General features: G+C 39.9%; 1 protein-coding gene across 2 annotated transcripts in view; it reads left to right on the top strand.

Moving 5' to 3' along the window:
- GANC (glucosidase alpha, neutral C) overlaps positions 1 to 22,350 on the top strand; it is a 41,658-nt gene extending 19,308 nt beyond the window's left edge. The window contains exons 12-24 of one of the 2 annotated variants that reach the window (XM_042443340.1): positions 592 to 718; positions 2,195 to 2,274; positions 3,254 to 3,397; positions 3,985 to 4,081; positions 5,174 to 5,275; positions 6,393 to 6,636; positions 8,125 to 8,189; positions 10,773 to 10,849; positions 11,671 to 11,745; positions 12,508 to 12,621; positions 14,271 to 14,383; positions 15,590 to 15,693; positions 20,527 to 22,350. In XM_042443340.1, the coding sequence (XP_042299274.1) occupies positions 592 to 718; positions 2,195 to 2,274; positions 3,254 to 3,397; positions 3,985 to 4,081; positions 5,174 to 5,275; positions 6,393 to 6,636; positions 8,125 to 8,189; positions 10,773 to 10,849; positions 11,671 to 11,745; positions 12,508 to 12,621; positions 14,271 to 14,383; positions 15,590 to 15,693; positions 20,527 to 20,636 (1,452 nt within the window). In that variant the 3' untranslated portion in view covers positions 20,637 to 22,350. Of the gene's footprint in view, positions 1 to 591; positions 719 to 2,194; positions 2,275 to 3,253; positions 3,398 to 3,984; positions 4,082 to 5,173; positions 5,276 to 6,392; positions 6,637 to 8,124; positions 8,190 to 10,772; positions 10,850 to 11,667; positions 11,746 to 12,507; positions 12,622 to 14,270; positions 14,384 to 15,589; positions 15,694 to 20,526 lie in introns of both variants that reach the window. The other variant, XM_042443334.1, reaches the window with a different exon arrangement.
- Positions 22,351 to 23,635: the final 1,285 nt, after the last annotated feature.

Genomic DNA, 23,635 nt, shown 5'->3' with positions numbered 1-23,635 from the left:
CAGAACATCAAAGAGAGTGGCTTTAAAATTTGCATATATTAGTAGATTCGTTTTTAAAACAGAAGCAGAACATGTATGCATTACTCTTAACATACCATAAATATGAAATTATTATTCATCTTTATTAATATAAATGCTGATTATCTAATCCATTTTGGGGTCCTGTGCCCTTCCTCCTCAGTCTTCCTTTTTTATTTTCTGAAAAATAGCTCTTAAAAAGTCTGCTACTGTGTGAATTGGCACTCCTAGTTCTCCAACACCTTCTTGGTGAGATACTGACTGAAAGACAGCTGGGGGAAAAGCAGAACATGGAACCAATAGTGACTTCTAGTCACTTGGATATGGCCCACCAGGGCACATGGGGACAGAAATTAGCTCCACCCCCTGTGCAATTGCTCACCTCTCTTTGATCATTAATTCAAATAGATGTTTATGTTCGGTTTCAGATCTTCACAATATTAATTTAAAAACATGGGTGAGAGCTTGCTCAATACTAAAAGCAGTTCAGAAATGGTGGGAACCATGTAGCACACGAGAAATCATTGTTGCCTCAGTCAAAAATAAATTTATCTTACTCTCTCATTTTGGCAGCTTGTTGTCATTCTGGACCCGCATATTAAAGCTGACCCACTGTATACCATATACTCACAAGCAAAGGAAAAAGGCTATTTTGTAAAAGATAATAAAGGTGAAGATTTTGAGGGCATCTGTTGGCCAGGTAATAAAACTGTTTCTTTATTTTTTACAAATCCCATTACAGAAGCAAGTTAAAATTGATTTTCTTGTAGTTAGTATTTTCCAAGGAAACTTTTCATCTTCTGATCACAGTTACCATTTTTCACTAAAACCTGGTCACTCCTTCATTACTAATTCCTCAAGCTTTATTTAAACAAGTTTTGCTACCAGATGTCAGTCAGCTGGATGCAAGAGATACTGCTGTGGTCCTTAGTATGCCTATATTCCTGTTTAACAACACACCAGTAATGCTAATGGGTTGGCTCCAGATTAAATTTAATGAGTAAATTCAGCTGAAAGCAGTGAAACTTAAAATCATTAAAAAAAATTATTGTACTTCTATTGATTTAAATTCAACAGATAAAATCTTGATCCAGCCCAACATATTTGACATTTATTCTGAAATATATACATTTCATCTGTAAGCATAGTGTTACACGATCTTAACCCTCCTTGTAAGATGTGGAAGAAGAGCTAGAGAGACAAGTGCAGGCAAAGGTTATTGATACAAGCTGAGCACTGCTTTGAGTTATAGTTTGCAAAATCTAAGACCCAGAACCTTAAATAGTATGATTATAAAGCATAAAGTAGAAAGTAAATATCTGTATTGTGGAGTGTGTATTACTAAGAGCATAGGCGTTTGCTACTTCCAGGCATAAAGGCAGCCTAACAAAAACAAAAAGTGAGGAAACATAGACAGCCAATTCACCCATAAGGAGCCCAAGAAACGTGCCACATTAAAAGGTTACTGGCTGATGCAATCAGGTGGCTGCTGCAATCTAATGGAAGGCAGCCAGATGTAATTGGCCATCAAATGTATTATGTCACTGTTAAGGTCTTTTCTCCTGATTGAAAGATAATATTATTTGCATAAGTGAAGGCTAGTAGACATCACTAATCTGATTGGCCAAACAGAGGCTAGGAAGAAAGAGACAGCAGGCTAACTGAGTGTCAACCTCCTTCATATCACAATGGCTCTTTGATAACAGCTGCACTGTTTCCAGCTGATAACTGCCCAGACCATGCTGGTAGAAGAGAATCTCCTCTTGCAAATAGGCGAGATATTATTAACAATGAGTGCCTATTGTGGATGTTTATAAATATGTAACATTCTTCTATGAATATAGCAATGCTTGTAAGGTTATCCACAGATGCTGTTTTTGAGATGCATAGTTCCTCAACAGATGAGCTTAGTGGAGAGATAGCTAACTCATATAGTGTAAGAGGCAGAATTCTTTACAAGTTGAAGTCTTGATGAAATAAATATACAGTGGGTCCTTGATATTCACTGATGTTTGGTTTCAGAACCCCATGTGAGGTCTCTGTGGACATTTCTGAATGATAGATTATCATTATTATCATTATCATTGTTACTGTCATTGTCATCATCCCTTTGTTTAGATGATAAATAAGCCATTTGCTTTATCCTGAAAATGGGATATTATCTCCATGTCTGCAGGTCCCTCTTCTTACTTGGATTTCACCAATCCTGAAGTCAGAGACTGGTATGCAGATCAATTTTCATTCAAAACATATAAGGTTTGTGATTTTCTGTTATGATACTGTGTAGCAGGTTAAAAGGGGGGGGGGACTCAAAACTAAAAGTAAGCAAGGGGGGCATACATTTGAAAACTAAAATTAAGAATGATCCTAAGTATAGTGAGCCAAAGTGAAGGTGGGATAGTTTCTGCACTGGAAGACAATAAGGTCCTTAAGACACCAAGGGGACAGCACAACCCATTCATTTTCCTTTGAAAGTTTGGCTGAAGACAGGTAGGCTGTACCATTTCACCATTTCTTTAATTACAAATCCAGTTGCATTGAGAATGATCTATTTGAGATGGACCTCATAATTTTACTATCTGATTGTGTCTTCCTGCACGGCAGGATGTTGGACTGGATGGCCTTTGTGTTCTCTTCCAACTCCTATTATTCTAAAAGGAAACCTTTTTACACTGTGGATGATCTCTGTGTGCTTTGGTCACAGGTAGAGAATGAGTGCAGTCAGGAAATCTAAAGAAAGGAGAAAGAACCCTGCTATTTATAAACTAGTGGTTTATAGCATGTGAAGTTACCACCATTAACAAAGCAAATGCCCAAGATATACTAACTGGGAGAAATAGATTGGCTACTGTCAGTGGAACAGGGAGGAACTGTCAGTGTTTTTCTTCCTCCCTGAAGACTCCTGCCTCCTATTGTGCTCTGGATAAGTGGGCAATCCTTTGGAGCAGATTTGGGGGGGTGGGTGATGGAGGCAATGGAGCAAAAGGGATTTGCTGAAAATCCCTCTCTGTTCCATCCCACTGAGAGAAGCTTTCTGTTGTCAAGAGGGATACAAACTTGAGTTTCATCTGTCACCTATGAGTAGACCGATGCCACTTAACTATGTCTGTGACTTCTTTCATTGTCTTCAGTTTTTTTAAACCTTTCCCAGCACTGTAGGTCTAAGACTGTTTCTAGTTCAGTTAAATATGGGTTGAATTGACAACTTTAAAGGTAATTAAATATTATTTTATAGGGTTCCACTGAAATCCTTTTTGCCTGGAATGATATGAATGAGCCTTCAGTCTTCAGAGGTGCAGAACTAACAATGCAAAAGGATGCTGTCCATTATGGCAAATGGGAACATCGAGAAGTTCATAATCTCTATGGTTTTTATCAGGTATTTATTTATTTAAATATTTATATCCTGCCATCTATCCAGAGATCTCAGAGTGGCATATAGTAAAACCAATCTGAAAATTTTAAACTATGAATAACAAAATGATTTTTAAAGGCTAAAAACATATCCAACAATTTAATAAGTTAAAAAGATAGATTAAAAGAGCTAAAATAGTTTTATATGAATTAACAAACAGGTATAAAATTATAGATAACAAACTCAATACTTGATTGTGATTATTAATAATAATGTATTTTATTTTACATTTTTGACTTGGTATAGAAGTTATTACCTTTATATAATGGCTAAAATATCATTGTCTTGTATAGTTAAATAATAGTTTTAGTAAGTTGTAGTCATTTCAACATTATTATCTGATAGTATAAGAAAAATGCCTTTCCTCAAAAACAGAAAATACTTTTGACTTGCTTCATACCTATTGCTCAGTTTACTCCTAGAAACAATACATTCCAATAAAATGGATATAGTCTTTCCATTTTGAGGGCTTGAATTTCACAAATGAGAAATTATAAATGATTGTTTTAAGAAAAGATGCTTTCCTTGATCATGGCTTTGTTGCATTTCAGCAAATGGCAACAGCAGAAGGACTGATCAGACGAAGTGGGAACCTGGAGAGGCCATTTGTTCTCACACGTTCTTTTTTTGCTGGATCGCAGAGGTATGGTAAGTAAAGACTTTCTGATTTCACCCAAGCTCAAGCAGAAGGCTTCCCATGTGCAAGCAAAACCATGTTTTGTTTTAGTTTTGGTTTGGACACACTAGGCTAATACTAGCTTTTTTACTTCTCATGGATGTTAGTAGAGTCCATTTTATTTCAGCATGAAGGTTTGTCTTTTAAAAAATATATCAGTACCTCTCTCTTTCAGGTTCAGTGTCTTTTGCCAACCCTGCTATCTGAGTCCCTTAGGTTCAAATGTCAAAAACTGAATTTGAGAACTAAAGACACGCAAAGCATCTGTCATACTATTGAGCTGTCGAGGGTTGTCAGAGCAAAACCAGAGGTGGCGCCCGTACATTTCGGGGTTGTGTAGAAGAGGGCATTTCAGCAGATTTTGCTTGTTTCCTGGATGCATGACAACCAGTGCCTGTTGAAATTCTCTCTTGTGCGCAGCCATGAAATATGACAGGGGCTGTCTCCAGTTTTCATTCTGGCCACCTAGACCTGGCACATTACTGAGCTCTCCTCCTAATACTCAAATGACTGAAATAAAGAACCCTGTTATCCAAACAAACCCAACAGATAGGACAGGAAAGTAGCTTAATATTGGATTGCACTGTCACGATGTGTGTATTTTTAAGTTACTGAAAGATTGGATCATAACTCATTTAGTGATTGCCTGAGAAAGTGTCACCATCTCTAAGATACATGTTATCAAGCAGAGTTTATCATATTTCATTTGCTAACTTCCTTTTCTATAACTGAGCTGAACATTAAGATGCATTTCATACAGCCCTTTCTCTCATATTGAGAACAGTGTGCTGTATGATAACACAGCTCTTGCTGTCTTTGTCACCATGGGGCATAGCAGTCACATGAGTGATGCACAGCTGATATATAACTGACTCATAGCACAACACAGTGTCTTGAGAATCATTAGTTTACAGCTGCTAAAACTCCAAGACAGAGATTTCAGCCAAAATAAACCTATTAAAGCTTATTAATTTAAAAGTAAAATTCAACTGATTTCAGTTGCTTGCACCTTAGTAATTATGCTTAAAATTGCAGCCATAATGGTTGGATCTTGCTATTTCCAGGTGCAGTATGGACTGGAGACAACAAAGCAGAGTGGAGTTACTTGAAAATCTCCATTCCCATGTTGCTCACTATCAGCATTGCAGGAATTTCCTTTTGTGGAGGTAATGATCTTGGAAGCTAAGCAGCATCAGCCCTGCTTAGTACTTGGATGGCCAGTGAACCACGTGCTGTAAGCTATATTTCAGAAGAACCAACTGGAAAACCACTTTTGAGTCTTCATTGCCTAATAAAACCCTATAAAATTCTTAAGGTTGCTTTAAGTCAACAAGTGACTGGAAGGCACATACACTCACAAAAGGCTATAATAGCTAGTATTTTCCGTTTAACAAGGCAAAGGGTACAATTTCACTTGTGTCTCTCGAGCCTTCAGTTTACTACATGTATATACATATATTTCATTTAATATTGCCAAAGATCCTTTTCCAGCATTAAACAAGAATACAAAATAACAAATAGAATGCATAAGACCAAATTAAAATAAAGCTTAAAATGTCTAGGTTAATAAAAAATCTTTTTGCCAGCACTCAGGACTGTCATGTTGGTGACAAGTGGATCTCTTGAGAGAAAATGTTCATATGATATGTCATGATTGATTTTAAAGTTCATCCAGTCTTGTGAAACATACGAACCTGTTTTATACCAAGTCAAATCATTAGCCCATCCACCAGGGTATTGTTTATTGCAGTCATACTCAAAGTAGCAGTGGACAAGTCCTAGTCTGCAAGCTGTTGGCTGATGGTCCATAGCAAGTTTCCAAGAAAGAATAAACAGTTGTAGCCAAGCAAATATGGTACTTGTCCCTGACACAGTAGACAAAAATGATTCCCAGTCTCCTATATCAGGTAGCCTGTGAAGCACTAGTGTACACTTACTAGCAATGGTTCCTCAGGGCTCTTTCCTAGGCTTGCCTTCACATGGCAGAAAATACTCGTATGGGAATGTTTGCATGCAAAGCATGTGGGTAGATACTGAGCTACAGCCTTCCTCCTATATTTTGGGAAGAAAAGCCAAGCCCAGTTTTTGATTAGACTTTAACAGTTGCCTTTAGGTGTCATTTTATGTTTATTTCCTCTTGTCTAAATTATTTTCTGTATGGACAAAATTGGTTTTTCTGCAAATGGATTCTGGTTGATCATAGGAAATGCATGAAGAATCTAACAAGATGTATTTTTCAGTCATTTCTGGGGGGGAAATAACTGATACATTTCTTCAATCTAGCGGATGTCGGTGGATTTATTGGAGACCCTGAACCAGAGCTACTTGTTCGATGGTACCAGGCTGGAGCACTCCAGCCTTTCTTTAGAGGCCATGCCAATATGCACACCAAGCGCCGGGAGCCCTGGATGTTTGGTGAAGAGAACACACAGATCATCAGGGAGGCTATCAAGGAGCGTTACTCCCTTCTTCCTTATCTCTATTCACTGTTCTACCGAGCACATACCGCTGCTGAACCAGTCATGAGGTAAATGTGTAATGAAAGAGACTATTTCATATTAAAATGCTTCCTTTTGGTGTTAATATTTTGGGTCTAGCTACTGGGGGGGGGGGGGGGGGAGGGAGGGAAGAAGGTCCAAAATTATGCAGGGAAGAATAGAGGAAGTCTAGAAATCAATAAAATGTGTGTTGTACTGTTTGAATGACAGACAGTTTGTCTTATGAAAAAGGAAATGGTCTGGCTGCGTTTTCTTAGGATTTCTAGAAAGGTTTGCATCTGACAGATACAGGAAAAGCTCACTACAGTGAAAAGGCAAATTCCTAAAGACTGCAGATTCTTCCCTGGATTGGGTAAAAATCTGAGTTTAAAATAATTTATAATAATCTCTGCTAGTCTTTCATGTCTCTGTTGTCAAAAAGCCCACAACAACAATCTTTTTTAACTGTTGGAAATATATGCAGGATTGATTCATTGAACATAGATTTTTGTCTTAGTTTGAAACGTGAACTCTCAATTGCTGAATATTCAATACTTTTCTAACAATTACATTGTTAGCCATTTCCAGGTGATCTTAGATGTAGTTCTTTTGGATTCTGACAGTTAACAATGGGAGAGTTTGTGCATTGTGCTAAAGCACAATACATTCTTTTGAGGAAAACCTACAGTCACAAACCATAAACCATAACTATGGCCCTTAGAAACAAGCTACAATTTGAAGATGATTTGTGTCCACTAACCACAATTAAGGTTAACAAGTTTGTTGGGTTCATATGGCACAAGCTATGGCTAACTGAAAACAAAAGCAGAAACTTCTGGATGCCTCCTTGTGACCACATCAGAAGAGCATGGGAGCACACAAGTCTAAGATTACCTTTGCAATACTAAACCAGTAGTTTAGTATGATATGTGAACGTTTGTCTGCACTGCATTGTCTTCATAGTTCAGAGATAGTTAAAGACATTTCTAAATAATATTAGTAGTGTTTATAGTGTAATATATACCTATCCAGCATCTGCAAGGAAATGGTACAGGAGTACTGTGAAAAGCATGAGGTTGAAAACTGAGGAAAATTCCTCTCTTTCTTTACCCTCAAATGTAAAATGGTTTGTGGCTGCAAATCATGTGAATCTGAAATCTCTTACAAGAAGATCTCTCAAACTCACCCTGAATTTATATGTGCCAATCTGAGGAAAATGAAAAGTTCTCATACTTCAGAGGAGACATACTGTAAGCTGTTAAGTTAGTCAGCAGTGTCTTTGAAAATATTGTCTTTAAAAAAAAGGTATTACAGTTCTCAGTGACATTTATTCTTTAATGTTCCAGTGAATTTTAAATACTTATATTAGAATTTAAATGACTAAATTACAAAAAATGGCGCTTTGAAATATATGGTCACGACAATAGCCACTGTGCAAAAGGGAGAAAATGGGTGATCCTAAGTATTTGATATGAATTGCAGAGTTCATCTTCAAGACAGAGAATACTTTTCAGAGTCTACCTTCTTTGTTTTCATAGACCTGTCTGGGTAGACTTCCCCAAACAACTGGAAACTTTTGACATTGAAGATGAGTATATGCTTGGTAAGTTCCATATTTTCTAGGGATTTGATTTTTTTAAAATAGCTATGATATAATCTGAAGAGGTAGTAGCAATATCAGAAGGGAGAGATTTGCATGGTGAAGGAAATTACATATCATGGTAGTTGTTGAGATTCATCTATAGGGTGCTGATGTGAGGATTACTTTTTCAGAATATCCAGTCATTCTCTACTACACACTTTCAGTCCACACAGCTGGGAAACATAGGACGGATACAGATGGGCAGAAAGGGGTGGCCAGACGTCGCCACTTTCTGCACTGGATGGAGGCCACAGCAGACAAACGCTGCAGCCTCTGTGAAGCTTAAAAAGAACCAGCTCCCGTCCAGCCTGTACTGGACCATAGATAACAGAGCACTGGACCTCTCATGATAAGTCCAGATAGGACAAGGTAGAATGCAAGACATTTCTATTTAATCTGTGTTCCTAAATTCTAAGAAAATATTTACATAGAAATAATTGTAGTTTGCAGTGAATAATGTGGAGATACATATATGTAAACCATTCCTCCCAACACTGGCTGTCCACTGTAATTCTCTGGACAGCAGCTTGAAAACTCATCTTCCAGTCTCAACCCAATTATGAAGCCTGCTAGTGACCTTCAGCAGATCAGTAAGTGCTGTAGAAATCATTAGTAATTTTGAAGGAACCACCTGTTAGCACATTATTATTTAAACTTTATTTCTATAGCGCTGTAATTATACACAATGCTGTACAAAGTCGATAAATTTAGGAGTAAATAAAAGCCTGCCCAAGGCGTACATTCTAAGATAATAACAATTAAAAGAGTAATAGATAAAATTACCATATAGAAAGGAAAAAAACAGATTAAAAACATCAAATATCAAACAAATCACATCACATCAAATATTGTCAGACAGCCAGATAACAATCACAAATTCCCTGAGAACGCTTCCCTAAACAATATGGTTTTCAGCTCAGCCTTAAAGCTGGTTAGGGAAGTGATGAGCCGAGCATGCAGAGGAAGAAGGTTCCAGGAATGAGGGGCAGCAAGAGAGAAGGGACGGATCCGGGACGGGCAGAGAAGATCCTGGGTTAAGAGAGGAGACTTTGGCTACCAGAGCTGAGAGTGCGAGTAGGGATGTAGGGAGAGAGAAGATCAGTTAAATAAAGAGGGGCCAGCCCATGCAGGGCTTTAAAGGTGAGTAGCAAAAGTTTGTACCTGATGTGGAAAGGAAGAAGGAGCCAGTGAAGGGAAGACAACAGAGGGGAGACATGATCATAACGGCGAGCGAGTGAAATAATGCATGCAGCTGAATGCTGAACAGAAATTAATGGGTGGAGGTGAGAGAGGAAGCCCTGCCAGGAGGAGGTTACAGTAGTCTAATCGTGAGACCACTAGGGCATGGACCAGTGTTTTTGCGGTAGAAGCTGAGAGATATGGACAGATTTTGGCGATATTATAGAGAAAAAATCTACAGACTTTGGCTGTAGTCTGGATCTGTGGGATAAATGACAAAGAGGAGTCAAAGATGAAACCGAGACTGCGGGCTTCCTGGACCGGCTGGATCGAGATGTTATTGACGGAAATAGAAAAGGAATAGTGAAGGGTGGGCTTAGGAGGGAAAACAAGAAGCTCAGTCTTGGACATATTGAGCTTCAGACGCCGATGGTGCATCCAGTGGGAGACAGCTGTTAAACAGGATGACACTTGCTGCTCTAGCTCTGGTGAAAGATTAGGGGTGGAAAGGTACAGCTGGGTATCATCGCCGTAAAGATGGTAGGAGAAACCAAAAGAACTGATAAGTTTGCCAAGGGAGAGTGTGCATAAAGAGAACAGAAGGGGACCCAAAACAGAGCCCTGAGGAACTCCAACAGATAAGGGGACAGAAGACGAGGTCTGACCACCTGAGACAACTGAAAAAGATCCATCTGACAAGTAAGATGTGAACCAATCGAGGACAAGGCCCGAGAAACCAAGGTCAGAGAGTACATCTATCAGGAGACAGTGGTCCACGGTGTCGAAGGCCGCAGACAGATCGAATAGGACAAGGATAGAATAAAGGCCATTCGCCTTGGCCCGCAAAAGATCATTTGAGATCTTAGTAAGGGCCTTCTCTGTGGAGTGCCGTGGGTGAAAACCAGACTGGAAGGGATCCAGAATGGAGTTGGTTTCAAGAAACTCAAGACAGCGTGAATAGACAACTCGTTCCAACACCTTGGAGAGAAAAGGAAGAAGAGAGATTGGACGATAGCTAGCCAAGGAAGAGGGGTCGAGAGAGGGTTTTTTCAGGATAGGGGAGACTAAGGCATGTTTGAAGACTGAGGGGAAGGAACCCGAAGAGAGAGAGAGATTAAAGATATAGAGGAGGGAGGGTAACAAAGAGGGGGCTATAGAGATTAGAAGACGAGAAGGAAGTGGGTCAAGAGAACAAGTGGTAGGTTTGGACTAAGACCTCTAGTTGTTTCTAGAAAGCCTTTTTTAAATTCAATACAGTCATACTTATGATAGACAGTGAAGTACATGTTTTCCAAATACAATATGGAATATGGCAAAAGAATGGCATAATCTCAGAGTAGGGTTCCGTTTCCTTTTGTATTTCAGGAAATGCTTTGTTGGTGTATCCAGTCACTGAACCCAAAGTGACAACAGTCAGTGTTTTTCTGCCTGGTTCAGAAGAGGTAAGAAAAGTTTTCCTTCTCTTTTTCTTATATCTGTTTCCAAAAGGTTCTAGAATCTAGACCAAAGTTGGGCTATTAGTGTTGTTGTTTTTAATTTGTATAATTATATAATCAGATACTGTACAAATAAGTGTACACCTTAGTAACATTTTTTACAACGTTGCTAGCTTCTTTCCGAACACTTTAATGCAGCATTTCTCCATATATATTTTTAATCATTGAGAGTTCAAAAAAGGGTCCTCTGGTAGTACCCAAGATGTTCCATCCTATGTAACCTATGTAAAAGATTCACCTTGGCAGTAAATACAAAAGTTCCCTAGTGTCCACTAGGCAACAGCATTGGCTTCTGGTTGGCTCCTGGGAAACAAAAATGCTGCTATGACTCTTGAAAGCTCTTCATGGCTTTGGAGCTGTCTAGCACAGGAAAAATCTGTTGCCTGTCAAAAGTGACAAAAATTAAGGTGAGCACAACTGTATAAAAGTTCTGCGTCTTTTCTGTGATGACTCCAAGGCCATTAATGGTGTTTTCTTCTAAGCAACATAAATTATATTTTGCAAGGAAAAGTAAGTTTTATTTGAAACCGCAGGCTTTTCATTGATTTCAGCAATTCAACTAAATACTGTATTATTCTAGTGTTATTCCTTATTTCCTTTATTGTTTTATTGCCTTTGTGTTGATGGCTGTTCAAGAACTGTTCTTGGGTTTGTTATTCTGCAAGAATTTTGCAGCTACAGTACTTTGAACAAGATGAGAAGAGGGGAGCTAAATGTGTAAATCTATATATCCTGCTCATTCTTTTTTCCTGTTTATTGTCCAGCAGATATGGTACGACTTTCGAAAATTTAGATGTCTGAAAAGTCAAGGTGTATTGAAGATTCCAGTGACCTTGAACAATGTATGTTTGTATTGTTGCTATGAGAATTTTCTTTTAAAATTGTTTCCCAATATTCACTAACTGCTCAGGTTGCTTTAAACTGGAAATGTAGTTTTATTAACGTAATACATACTATTCCATATTTTTTCCAGAACCATTTGCAATACTGAGAAGAATGAACTTCAAATGAAAGCATGTATAGGTGTTATTGCATTTTCACATAAGCCTATGAAAAAATAATACAAAGCATAATCTGTTTTTGTATGGATTGTGTATATAGAGCAACTTCTGAATGTAGAGAGAAAGTAAAGTGAAAATGGTTTTTTTCTTATAAAATCACAAAATCTGTCTAATTTGCTTGTGCTGTTAGTATTCTTTTTTGTACCAATTTCATGATGTATACCCTATGGTATAAAACATCTAGTTAATTTGGGCTGATTTGAAAAACAGGGCCTAATTTTTAGACCAGTACTAACAACACCAGAGCCACTGTGGTGTAGATGTTTGAGTTTGGGACTAGGACTCAGAATATCCATGGTTCAAATTCCTGCTTAGCCATGGAAACCTTGGGCAACTCACACTTTCTTAACTTTAGAGGGAAACAATGGGAAACCACAGCTGAATAAATCTTGTCAAGAAAACCTTATCACCATAAATCAGAATTGATTTGAAGGCACATAACAATAACCACAGCTACACAGCTAAGGGAACATGTTTGCTGTTTCTTCTCCTGCATTAAAACAACTTTTGAGTATAAATTTTCTTGTTCTTTCTTGTCTGCAGATTCCTGTAATTCAGCGTGGGGGCAGTATTATACCATTAAAAACCTCTGTAGGAAAATCCACAGAATGGATGATAGATTTTCCTTATGAACTTCGTGCTGCCCTCGATAGTAAGGTACTCTAAAATAATGTTCAATTGGTGTAAATTTCAGTCTTTCATTGGTTCGCTCTCTCTATTTCAATGTATAATTGTACAATAGTGCCTTCCACTTTATTTCTTTACATAACAAGCAGTTTTTCCCCTGATTCTATGATTCTAAATACAGCTTGCCATATTTTGATATATAGAAAAGAAAGTTCCTGGTATCATGACCTTTATTTTCTTTCTATTGAGTCATGTGGAGAAACAAGGTTTAGATCAATTATGCAAATTTAAATATATGTAAATCTAGCAAACATTAAAATAAAATCCACTTGTGTCTGTTTCCTATGCCACATATTTTTGTTTTCAAGTTCTGAAACTGGCAAGCAACTAGACAACAGGAGAATACAGATGACAATTTTCAAGTAATGACTTCTTATCATGTCTATATACTTGTGTTGTTCTCCCACCTCGATCCGTAGGGAGAGGCGGGATATATATATATATATATAAATTATTATTATTATTATTATTATTATTATTATTATTATTGTTTAACTACTAGGACAGTTGTCATCTGTATTGTCCTGCCAAGTAATGTAAATATGTTCTCACACTGGTAGACCCAAAATCTGGGGATGTAGCAGAGTGCTAATATATCCTTACAGCATTACAAATGATTAGTTTACTGAATGATGATATACATACCCTGGTAACCTTTTACTAGTTATCACACGGTTAGGCAAAGTGAAACCTATAGCCCATGTTAGCATCCATTTTAGCAGGACTTCTGTATCACCACCCTAAAAAAACACTGGTACCTAACAGTGGCCTTTCACAACCTCAAAAGCCCCCACATGGTCCAGTTGTCAACTCCAGACCTGGCAATAATCTAACTGCCCAGGGCAAGGGCAAGCATATTCCTCCTTTTCAGATCAAGATGTCTTTTATTGCTTTGTCTCATCTCTTGTGGCTGTAAACATGAATGGGAATAATCTTCTAAATGCATTCATTGCAAGTATACACATGAGAGTATACATGTGAAATATTGCTGTGTATATCTCTGTGCAGGGCCATCTATTAATGAAGTAAATATTTTTTTTTCTTTGTGAACTGCTGTATTATTATTATTTACTGAAAGCTAAGGGTTTCAGTAAAGCATTCCAAGTATCCATTTTGAAATGGAGGTGCTCTGCATTCCACTATAGATAGATTCTGAGGATCAAACCAAGATGAGATTTGTTTTTTATATAAAGTTGGCAAAATAGCAGCCAGTGGGAATGGGGTCAATGAAATGGATTTAGAAAAAAAATAAATAGAAAATTATATGTGCAGATAATTAACTATTACAGTATTAATCATCCTATCATCATAGTCCTGTCTTTTTGCCTATTTTAGCCCTTAGGTCAGACACCATGAATAGTTTTTTTGTGGTTTGAAAGTTGTTCAAAAATGCTCTCTAAAATTCTTAATAGAGGTAATGAATGGTCAAAAAAAACTTCCCACATACCATAAAAGCAGTGTTTCTCCAGCCTGAATGTGTAGATTGGCCTTCATATCACTGGATTTAAAAGGGCACTTCAACCATTTATAAAATATCAGAATATAACAGTTCATTCTTTTCCCTTTGGTTAAATGCTGCAAGGCTTAATTAACAGTTTTTTTAATTGCTTGATGTGCAGGAGTCTGCAGCTGGAGAGCTGTACTTAGATGATGGCCATTCATTTCAGTATCTTCATGAGAAGCAGTTCCTGCTGAGAAAGTTCACCTTCCATAAGAATATCTTCTCATCTAGGTAATATGTGCTTTAAACCAAAAGACTGAGGCAGAAGGAGTTAAGCAACTGATAGTTCCTTACTATAATTTATTTTCATAACTGACCTCATCACACAACCAGTATTTCAGCATTGTTTACAAATGGTAGAATATTTTATACAAGTAGTTAACAGATGATGCTCCTCATTACTCTGATTGAGTCCACGTGTGATAAACAGAACTAATAATAATAATAATAATAGGTTTTATTTATATACCGCCCAATCACTGGGAATCCGAGCGGTTTACAATAGAGGGAATAACAGACAGTTCCCTGCCCACAGGCTTACAATCTAAAAGACACGACACAAAAGGAGAAGGGAATGGTGAGGGGGGGAAGGAATCAGGTCCAGCATTCTTCTCTCCCTCTGAGGCCTGGACCAAGGCAGATGGACCGGAGGGAGGGCTCTTCTTCTTCAGGCTAGCCCCTGATGGAACTGGGCCAGCCTACTCTCTCCCTCAGAGAGTAGTGCATAAAGTAGTATGTGCATAAAGTAGGAGAAATAAAGTGGCAGCTAATTGAATTAGTTCAAAGAAGAAAAAGCAAAAGAAAAGCCACCGCTGCATTGCAGAAATGGAGTTTGACACTACTTTAACTCTATGCTGTGAAATTCTGGGATTTGTAGTTTTATTAGATATGCAGCCTTCTTTATGAGAAGACTCTGGTGCCCATCAAACTACAAATTGCTGAATTCCATAGTGTTGAGCCAAGGAAGTTAAAGTGGTGTCAAACTGCTTTATTTCTGCAGTGTGGTGGTAGCCTTTAAAGAACGATTTCCCTGAGGATTGCAGAATAAGAAATACAAGGGAAGTGCTAATAGACATAGTCCTGTGGTCTGCTGATGTCTGTTCTCCATCCCAGAAATGTAAAGGATATACAAAGAGGAGATTTAACTGATACCTTCAAAGGAAAAACTTCCTAATGATATACACCTAGAGCCTCCAGTGACTCATAGCCAGACTGATTCAGGCTATTTACTTCTTCTTTCTCCTACATAGCCTATTGTAAAGAGTAGCCTTGTGAGGCTAGTGGAGTACTCTGCAAGCAAACATGAAGTACATTGTCCCATGGATGTTCTGGATCTGAAACTATAGGTCTAAATCCAACTAAATCTAGTCACAATATATAAACAGTAATGATGTTGATACATACCTTATGCCTTTCTTTGTCTCTTCAATCCTTTAGGCATGCAGATGGGGACCCACAGTTTCACACAAAATGTGTAGTGGAGCGGATACTGATTTTGGGAATGAAAAACCATCCATCTGTTATAACAGCCAGTATCCACGGTAAATGATCAAAACAGTACACTGCTACCTCGGGTTACGAAATTAATTCGTTCCGCTATTCCTTTCGTAACCCGAAAATTTTGTAACCCGAAACACTTTTTCCATTGAAAATAACTAATGCGTTCTATGACCTCAGACTGAACCTGCAACTCAAAACAAAGGTACAATAGAGGCCTATTAAGCTAAGTACCCTACAATACAAGTTGCCTGAGGCACTAAAGAGCTTAACAATGACTGGCAGGTCCATTCTAAAGTTTCTAAAGGATAAAGAAAAAAAAGGTTTTTGACTTATCTTTGCTGGTCTTGGCATCTGGTCCTGGCATCTCAGAGTGAGGCAGGAGGAGGAGGAGAGGGGCAGCCAAAAAAGCCAGATTTAAACCAATTCAACCAATTTCACCAATTCAGCCAATTTAGCCAATTTAGCCAAATCAACCAATTTCACCAATTCAGCCAATTTAGCCAATTCAACCAATTTCACCAATTCAGCCAATGCAACCAATTTAACAAAGATTTTTTTTTTTAAAATTTGGTGTTTTTTTTAAGGGTCACCTTTTTTTAAGGGTCACCTTTTCCCTTCTTGGATGATGGTTCTCCCTCTCTAGTGAAGAACTGGTCCAAGGATGTCTGCTTTTGCCGGCCCTCAAGCAGGTTCCTAAAATGGCTAAGGCAGACATTATCAAAATGTGCAATGGCATGGCTGGTGAGCACCTTCTCAGGGTGGTGCTTCTCAACATAAGAAGACACATTGTGGAATTGCCGCAAAATGTCTTTAATTTCTGCCGTTGGCAAAAATGCCCCCGCAGCCTCCTCCTCCTGGCCCCTGTCGAAATGGAGCACGTCCTCATCCACGGCCGAGTGTTGCATGGCTGCCAAGGCCTTCAGGTCCTCTGTTGTCAGGTCCTCGTTGTGCTCCTCGATGAGTTCCTCCACGTCCTCGTTGTCCACGTCAAGTCACAGGGACCTTGCGATGGAGACAATCTCATGCACCTCTTCTTCTTCACCTGGCTCAGCACCCTCGGTCTGTGACCCTTCCAAGGAAGAAGCATCAGGCCACAGCTTCCTCCACGCAGCAATCAGGTTGCGTCTGGTGATCTCCTGCCAGGCCAAGTCCACCATCTTCAAGCACACGACGATATCAAAATGCTGCTTCCAGAACTCTCGAAGGGTCAGCTGTGTGCTCTCCATAACATCAAAACAACGCTTGAACAGGTGCTTGGTGTAGATCTTCTTGAAGTTGGCAATCACCTGCTGGTCCATGGGTTGCAAGAGGGAGGTCGTGTTGGGCGGCAGAAACTGGACCTTGATGAAGGAGAACTCTGCAAGGATGTCCTTTTCCAGGCCAGGCGGGTGCGCAGGAGCATTGTCCAAGAGGAGGAGGCACTTCAAGGGCAAATCCTCTTCCTCCAGGTACCGCTTCACAGTCGGGGCGAAGACACTGTTGATCCACTCCACGAAAATGAGGCGTGTGACCCATGCGCGGCCATTGGAACGCCACATCACTGGCAACCTGTCCTTCTGAATGTTGTGTGCCTTGAAGGCCCTTGGATTTTCGGAGTGGTACACCAACAGGGGCTTGACCTTACAGTCCCCGCTGGCATTCGCACACAACGCAAGTGTGAAGCGGTCCTTCATAGGCTTGTGGCCTGGCAATCTCCTCTCCTCCTGGGTGATGTAGGTGCGGCGAGGCATCTTCTTCCAGAAGAGGCCCGTCTCGTCGCAATTGAACACTTGCTGCGGGACGTAGCCTTCCTCCTCCACCATGGCCTTGAACTCGACGACAAATGCTTCAGCGGCCTGGTGGTCTGCGCTGGACGCCTCGCCGTGACGGACGACAGAGTGGATCCCGGTCCTCCTCCTGAACCTTTCGAACCAGCCACGTGATGCTTTGAATTCCGGGGTGGCTGGCTCCTCCTGCGAAGAAGTTCCTTCGCCTGCCTCCTTGCTGGCCAGGTCTTCGAAAATGGTGGTGGCCTTCTCACAGATGACCGAGGTGGTCACAGTGTCCCCGACTCGCTCCTTTTCCTTAATCCAGAGGAGCAGCAGGCGCTCCATCTCCTCGTGCTTTGGTGTCCTCTGCTTGGCAATCGTTGTCACGCCTTTCGCTGGAGCCACAACAGCTCTGATGGCCTCCTTCTGCTTGAGGACAGTGCCAATTGTCGAAGGGTTTCGTCCATACTCCTTGGCAATGTCCACCAAGCGCACGCCCCTCTCGTGCTTGGCGATGATTTCCTTCTTGTCCTCCAAGGACAAGGGAGCCCTCTTCTTTTTCTCACCACCGCTTTTATCTGTGGCTTTCTTGGGAGCCATAGCTCAAGCCTAAAAAGGACAAAAGGCACAGGCACTGAGCAAAAGCCACAATTGGAAACCACCCCCACCCCCATGGTCACACTCTCTGGCCCAAACATGCAAAACTCACACCCCACACTCTCAAATCATCACAGCCATGGCCAAAGCACCCCAGAACACAAACCCATAGGCCAAAACCCCCAAATCAGAAAATGCAAGCCTATGGTGAGACTCTGTGTCCCACATGGGAGCAAAGGCAAACTTTTAAAAGCCACACTCCACACTTTGAAAACAGCAGAGCCATGAAGAAAGCAACCCAGCACCCACAAATCAGAAAATGCAAGCCTATGGTGAGACTCTCTGTCCCACATGGGAGCAAAGGCAAACTTTTAACAGCCACACTCCACACTTTGAAAACAGCAGAGCCATGAAGAAAGCAACCCAGCATCCACAAATCAGAAAATGCAAGCCTATGGTGAGACTCTCTGTCCCACATGGGAGCAAAGGCAAACTTTTAACAGCCACACTCCACACTTTGAAAACAGCAGAGTCATGAAGAAAGCAACCCAGCACCCACAAATCAGAAAATGCAAGCCTAAGGAACTCTGTGGGTCCCACATGGGGAGCAAAGGCAAACTTTAAATAACAAGCCACAACTCCACACTTTGAAAACAGCAGAGCCATGAAGAAAGCAACCCGCATCCACAAATCAGAAAATGCAAGCCAATGGTGAGACTCTCTGTCCCACATGGGAGCAAAGGCAAACTTTAACAGCCACACTCCACACTTGAAAAACAGCAGAGCAGGAGAAAGCAACCAGCATCCCACAAATCAGAAAATGCAAGCCTATGGTGAGACTCTCGGTCCCACAATGGGAGCAAAGGCAAAACTTTTAAAAGCCACACTCCACATTGAAAACGAGAGCCATGAAGAAAGCAACCCAGCATCCACAAATCAGAAAAGCAAGCCTATGGTGAGACTCTCTGCCCACATGGGAAAAGGCAAACTTTTAACAGCCACACTCCACACTTTGAAAACAGCAGAGCCATGAAGAAAGCAACCCGCATCCACAAATCAGAAAATGCAAGCCTAGGTGAGACTCTCTGTCCCACATGGGAGCAAGGCAAACTTTTAAACAGCCCACTCCCACTTTGAAAACACAGAGCCATGAAGAAAGCAACCCAGCATCCACAAATAAGAAAATGCAAGCCTATGGTGAGACTCGTCCACACATGGGAGCAAAGGCAAACTTTTAAACAGCCACACTCCACACTTTAAAACAGCAGAGCATGAAGAAAGCAACCCAGCATCCACAAATCAGAAAATGCAAGCCTATGGTGAGACTCTCTGTCCCACATGGGAGCAAAGGCAAACTTTTAAACAGCCACACACACCACACTTGAAAACAGCAGAGCCATGAAGAAAGCACCCCAGCATCCACAAATCAGAAAAAATGCAAGCCATGGTGAGCTCTCTGTCCCACATGGGAGCAAAGGCAACTTTTAAAAGCCAACCCACACTTTGAAAACATCAGAGCCATGAAGAAAGCAACCCAGCATCCACAAATCAGAAAATGCAAGCCTATGGTGAGACTCTGTGTCCCACATGGGAGCAAAGGCAAACTTTTAAAAGCCACACTCCACACTTTGAAAACAGCAGAGCCATAAAGAAAGCAAACCAGCACCCCATAGCAAAAGCATGCTCACACAGTCTCACCCCACCCCACAAGAAGAAGGTAAGAATCCATCCACCTACCTGTAGAGAAATTCCTGATGGCCGGTCTTGATCCGAAGAGTACTGTACACCTGGCAAAGCCAGAACAAGTCCAAAGGCAGAAAGCCAGGAAAAGTCCAAACCAACAGTGGAACCACGAGTTAGAGCTCAAAAGAAACTCTTCCTCACACAGTCCACAAGGCCAGACAAAGGGGGCAGATCAAAAACAAACGGTTTTGTTTCTGAAGCAAGGCCACCCCCCCCAATTTCGTTAGCCAATCCAGATGATCAGCTTGATTTCTCAAGCCAATCACTGCTGCTAACGAAATTCAAAATTCGCGCCAAAGGTAACCCCTAACCCAGCCCCCTTAGCTTTCCGTTAGCCCTGGAAAGCCTATAGCTGCACTTTGCATCGTTTGAATTTCGTGCCGAAATGAATTTCGTAACCCGAAAAATATTTCATAACCCGAAACAGTTTTTCCCTATCCAACGTTTTCGTATCCCGGAAATTTCGTAAGCCGATCATTTCGTATCCCGAGGCACCAGTGTATACATCTCAGTATGCTGGTTTGAGGCTTCTTCCGTATTAGAGTTCTTTAGCACAACTAACTATATGAAGGATACTCATGTGATGGTGGCCGCTAGTAACTCCATGTCTTTGGGATAATATTTGAAAAGCCAAATAGGGGTCTGGAGATTGTTCTTATCTGAGTGATATAATTGTAAGAGCTGGGGGTTTTTTGTGGGGGGGGGGGGGGATGCTTTTGAGCTCTATGATTACTTTAATTTTTTGATGAATGTAATGTGTTCCTTTTTCATTCTTTTGACTTGCAGGTGGAAAAGACAAAGCAGTGGCTTTCACATATGATGCCAAGAACTCAGTGCTGGTCCTTCAAAAGCTTTCATTAAATGTCGGCATTGACTGGGTGCTTCATATGAAGTGAAATGGCAACTTCCAAAAAATGAATGAAAAGCTTCAGAAGAATGGTTTGAAAAACTTAAACTCAGTCTTCTGAAGTGTGAGATAGATGAATTTTTAATATTAAAATCCCTACTATAGATTTATAGAAATGAGCTTTCTGGAGTCAAGATTGTGTGTGTGCAAGAGAGAAAATGCTGAACAGGATTTGTAGTAAAATGTTTAGAGAACAAGTTGACCTTTGCAAGCATCAAGGCGACTGGCTTGCTTTGAAAGCCAAAAGAGTTAGGAAGAACATCCTTGGATGGGGGAAATAACACACAGAGTGATAGAGTGATGGAATATTCCAAATGAGTCAAAAATGTATTTTAATATATTCACAATTCTGTGTCCTGATTGAATGAAAGTTTTTGTACGTTTGCACTTTGAACCAGCCAATAGAATACATTTTTAGGGACCTCATTGTTGGAATTACCTATATGAACAGCCATTTTCTTTGGTTTGGGGGCCTCAGTTTTTTTGGAACTGGATTTCCACTGAGGACTGCCGGCATTAAAGGACTTTGGATTTTCAGCCTTCTGGGTCCTGTTGTTCTCTCTGCTCTGTCAAGCCAGTGGACTTAAGAATCCTGTTACAGTTGACTTTTTTTTAATCAAATGGATGTGAAATGAACTTTCATGGGCTAGACTATTATGGCTCCTATTAAATTAATTAACATTCACATTTTTTTTCTCATAAAAAACAAGTTGTCAGTACTATTTGCAACAGCTGCTCTTCCCAAATGGCTGGCTTCCAAGATGTTGCAGTTGTGCTATCAATGTTGTTTTTCCTGTTTCCAAGCAACAGCGTCTAGAATTAGCCATGGATTCTTGCTTCTATGGATTGTCTTATGCTCTAGTTTTTCTGCTCTTCTCTATTTTTATGCTCAGTGTACTGCTTCACGTACAGAGGTCCTGCTCCAGAACAAATGTGCACTTTTCCAGCATGAGAGAGGTGAAGACCTGGGTGGATATTCATCATTCAGCTTGTAAAATTTGCACCATTATGAGGACTTGGCTTCCATTAATGGAACAAACTAAAGAAATAATGTAATTTGGAATGACTGGGATAGCAATAGAGCAAGAGAGAGAGAGACTGATTATTTTAAAAAGAATTTAAATATTCGGTAGGTTCGGACTTTTCTTTATTGACCACTGAATACTTTTATCAGTTTAGTCCACAAGGTTTTAAGGGCTGGACAATTTTCCTATGCTACACAACCCACTAAAATGAACTTTTTCTACCCTTTTTTTAAATGCTGAACCATATTTCATCATGATACAGATATAACTCAGTTATGTTATTGGGCATTACTTCTTCAATAGAAATTTTTGTTCCAGAGGCAAAAAATATAATGGAAAGGATACAGATAGGTTCCTACTTCACAAAAAGAGCAGTTCAATATGTTTCAGCAAACTTTTTATCCAAATTCAGGTAAACTTCGCAAAAGTAAATAAAAATATTTTGAACCTGAGACTACTTGAAAATGTTTTCCAAAGTGCATCTTATTCTTTTACCAGCTTCCACTTTTTTCAAATTTCTATTTTGGTGCAGGTAGCTATTGAAACACGAATATCTATTTTTTCTTGTTTGTTTGTTCCTTAGTCATCCATCCTGGTTTCTTGAGACATCTCCCATTTTTCTTTCTCACTGGAACAGTTTGAAATTGTGCCTTCAGTATCTCTCCTTTGAGAAACTCCCATCCATCCTGAACTCCCTTCTCTTTTAGTGTTCCTGACCATGGGATCACCCCCAGTTTTTCTCTTAAGTTTACCAAAATCTGCTCTCCTAAAGTCTAGGATGCGTGTCTGACTATGTCTGGCTCCCCTTTCCACTGTATAACAAACTCCAAGAGAACACGGTCACTTTCACCTAAGGATCCCACCATTTGCACTCCATTAATTAGATCATCCTTGTTGGTTAGGATCAGATCTAAAATAGCTGATCCCCTTGTTGCCTCTTCCACCTTTTGGACCATGAAATTGTCTTCCAGGCAAGTAAGAAATTTCTTGTCAGGGGCTTTGTTAACTGAGATATCCCTGTAGAACAGATCATAATAGGTGTCCCCATTCATCTATCTATTTCCATCTTTCTCCCAGACTGGGACTCAAAATGGTTTATAAAAAGCCAGAAAATACAGTAAAATCTGCACACTGAGCTCCATTGCAACTCTTCATTACCAAATTATGAACCTGAAACAGCTCATATGTTTCATGCTTGGAAGGCTTATGTATAATTACTGATTATTACATAGGCTTCTAAGGTCTCTGCTATTTTTTAAACTAATCACATCCTCCCACAGGTTGGTCTTAACAAACTATACATCACAGTTAGTAGCATTTAGCATCAAGTGTTTCTTCTGTTAACACACTGCTATGCATTGTAAAACAAGTAGGTTTTGGTATTGAAAAATTAGTAGGAATAAGGAGCCACTTTTGCTTCAAATGCTTAGATGTATTAGTGAAGATCCTGTTTTTTGTTATATACAATAAAACCACACCAGTGTAAATACTCTGGAATTGGACTGGATTGTACTACTGCCCCAAAATTGGCAGTACTTACAAGATTATAGACTGCTGACCTGTAACCTCCTATACAGTACAATGTCTTGTGCAATGATTAAGCCAATGTAATATTGTTTGTGCCCCCTAAGTAGGATATCTCCCTTGCACATTGTCCTAAAAAGCACAAATACTTGCCCAACAGAATTTCCATCAACATAAGGCACTAAGAGGATTCTGGACACTGACTGTCATCTAGAAATGGCCATTTTTGTCTTGTGTATTTCTCAGAGGAGGGAAAGCAATGTTTGCCCAAGGTTTTGGTACCTAGAAGTGAATTTGTTGCATTCACAGGCAAGTAGATCCTGAAATATGAAAATAAAATATTTAATTCTCCCAAAAAGAATGAAAAACGTGAAAGACATTTTCCTCCATGCCTTTGTAGTACTTCCACTTTCTGCTGAGGTTCCATCCGGTGTTCTCT

This window comes from Sceloporus undulatus, chromosome 1 (genome assembly GCF_019175285.1).
Source record: "Sceloporus undulatus isolate JIND9_A2432 ecotype Alabama chromosome 1, SceUnd_v1.1, whole genome shotgun sequence".
Classification (NCBI taxonomy): Eukaryota; Metazoa; Chordata; class Lepidosauria; order Squamata; family Phrynosomatidae; genus Sceloporus; species Sceloporus undulatus.
The sequence above is the reverse complement of the archived record's forward strand: the minus strand, read 5'-3'. Positions and strand labels throughout refer to the sequence as shown.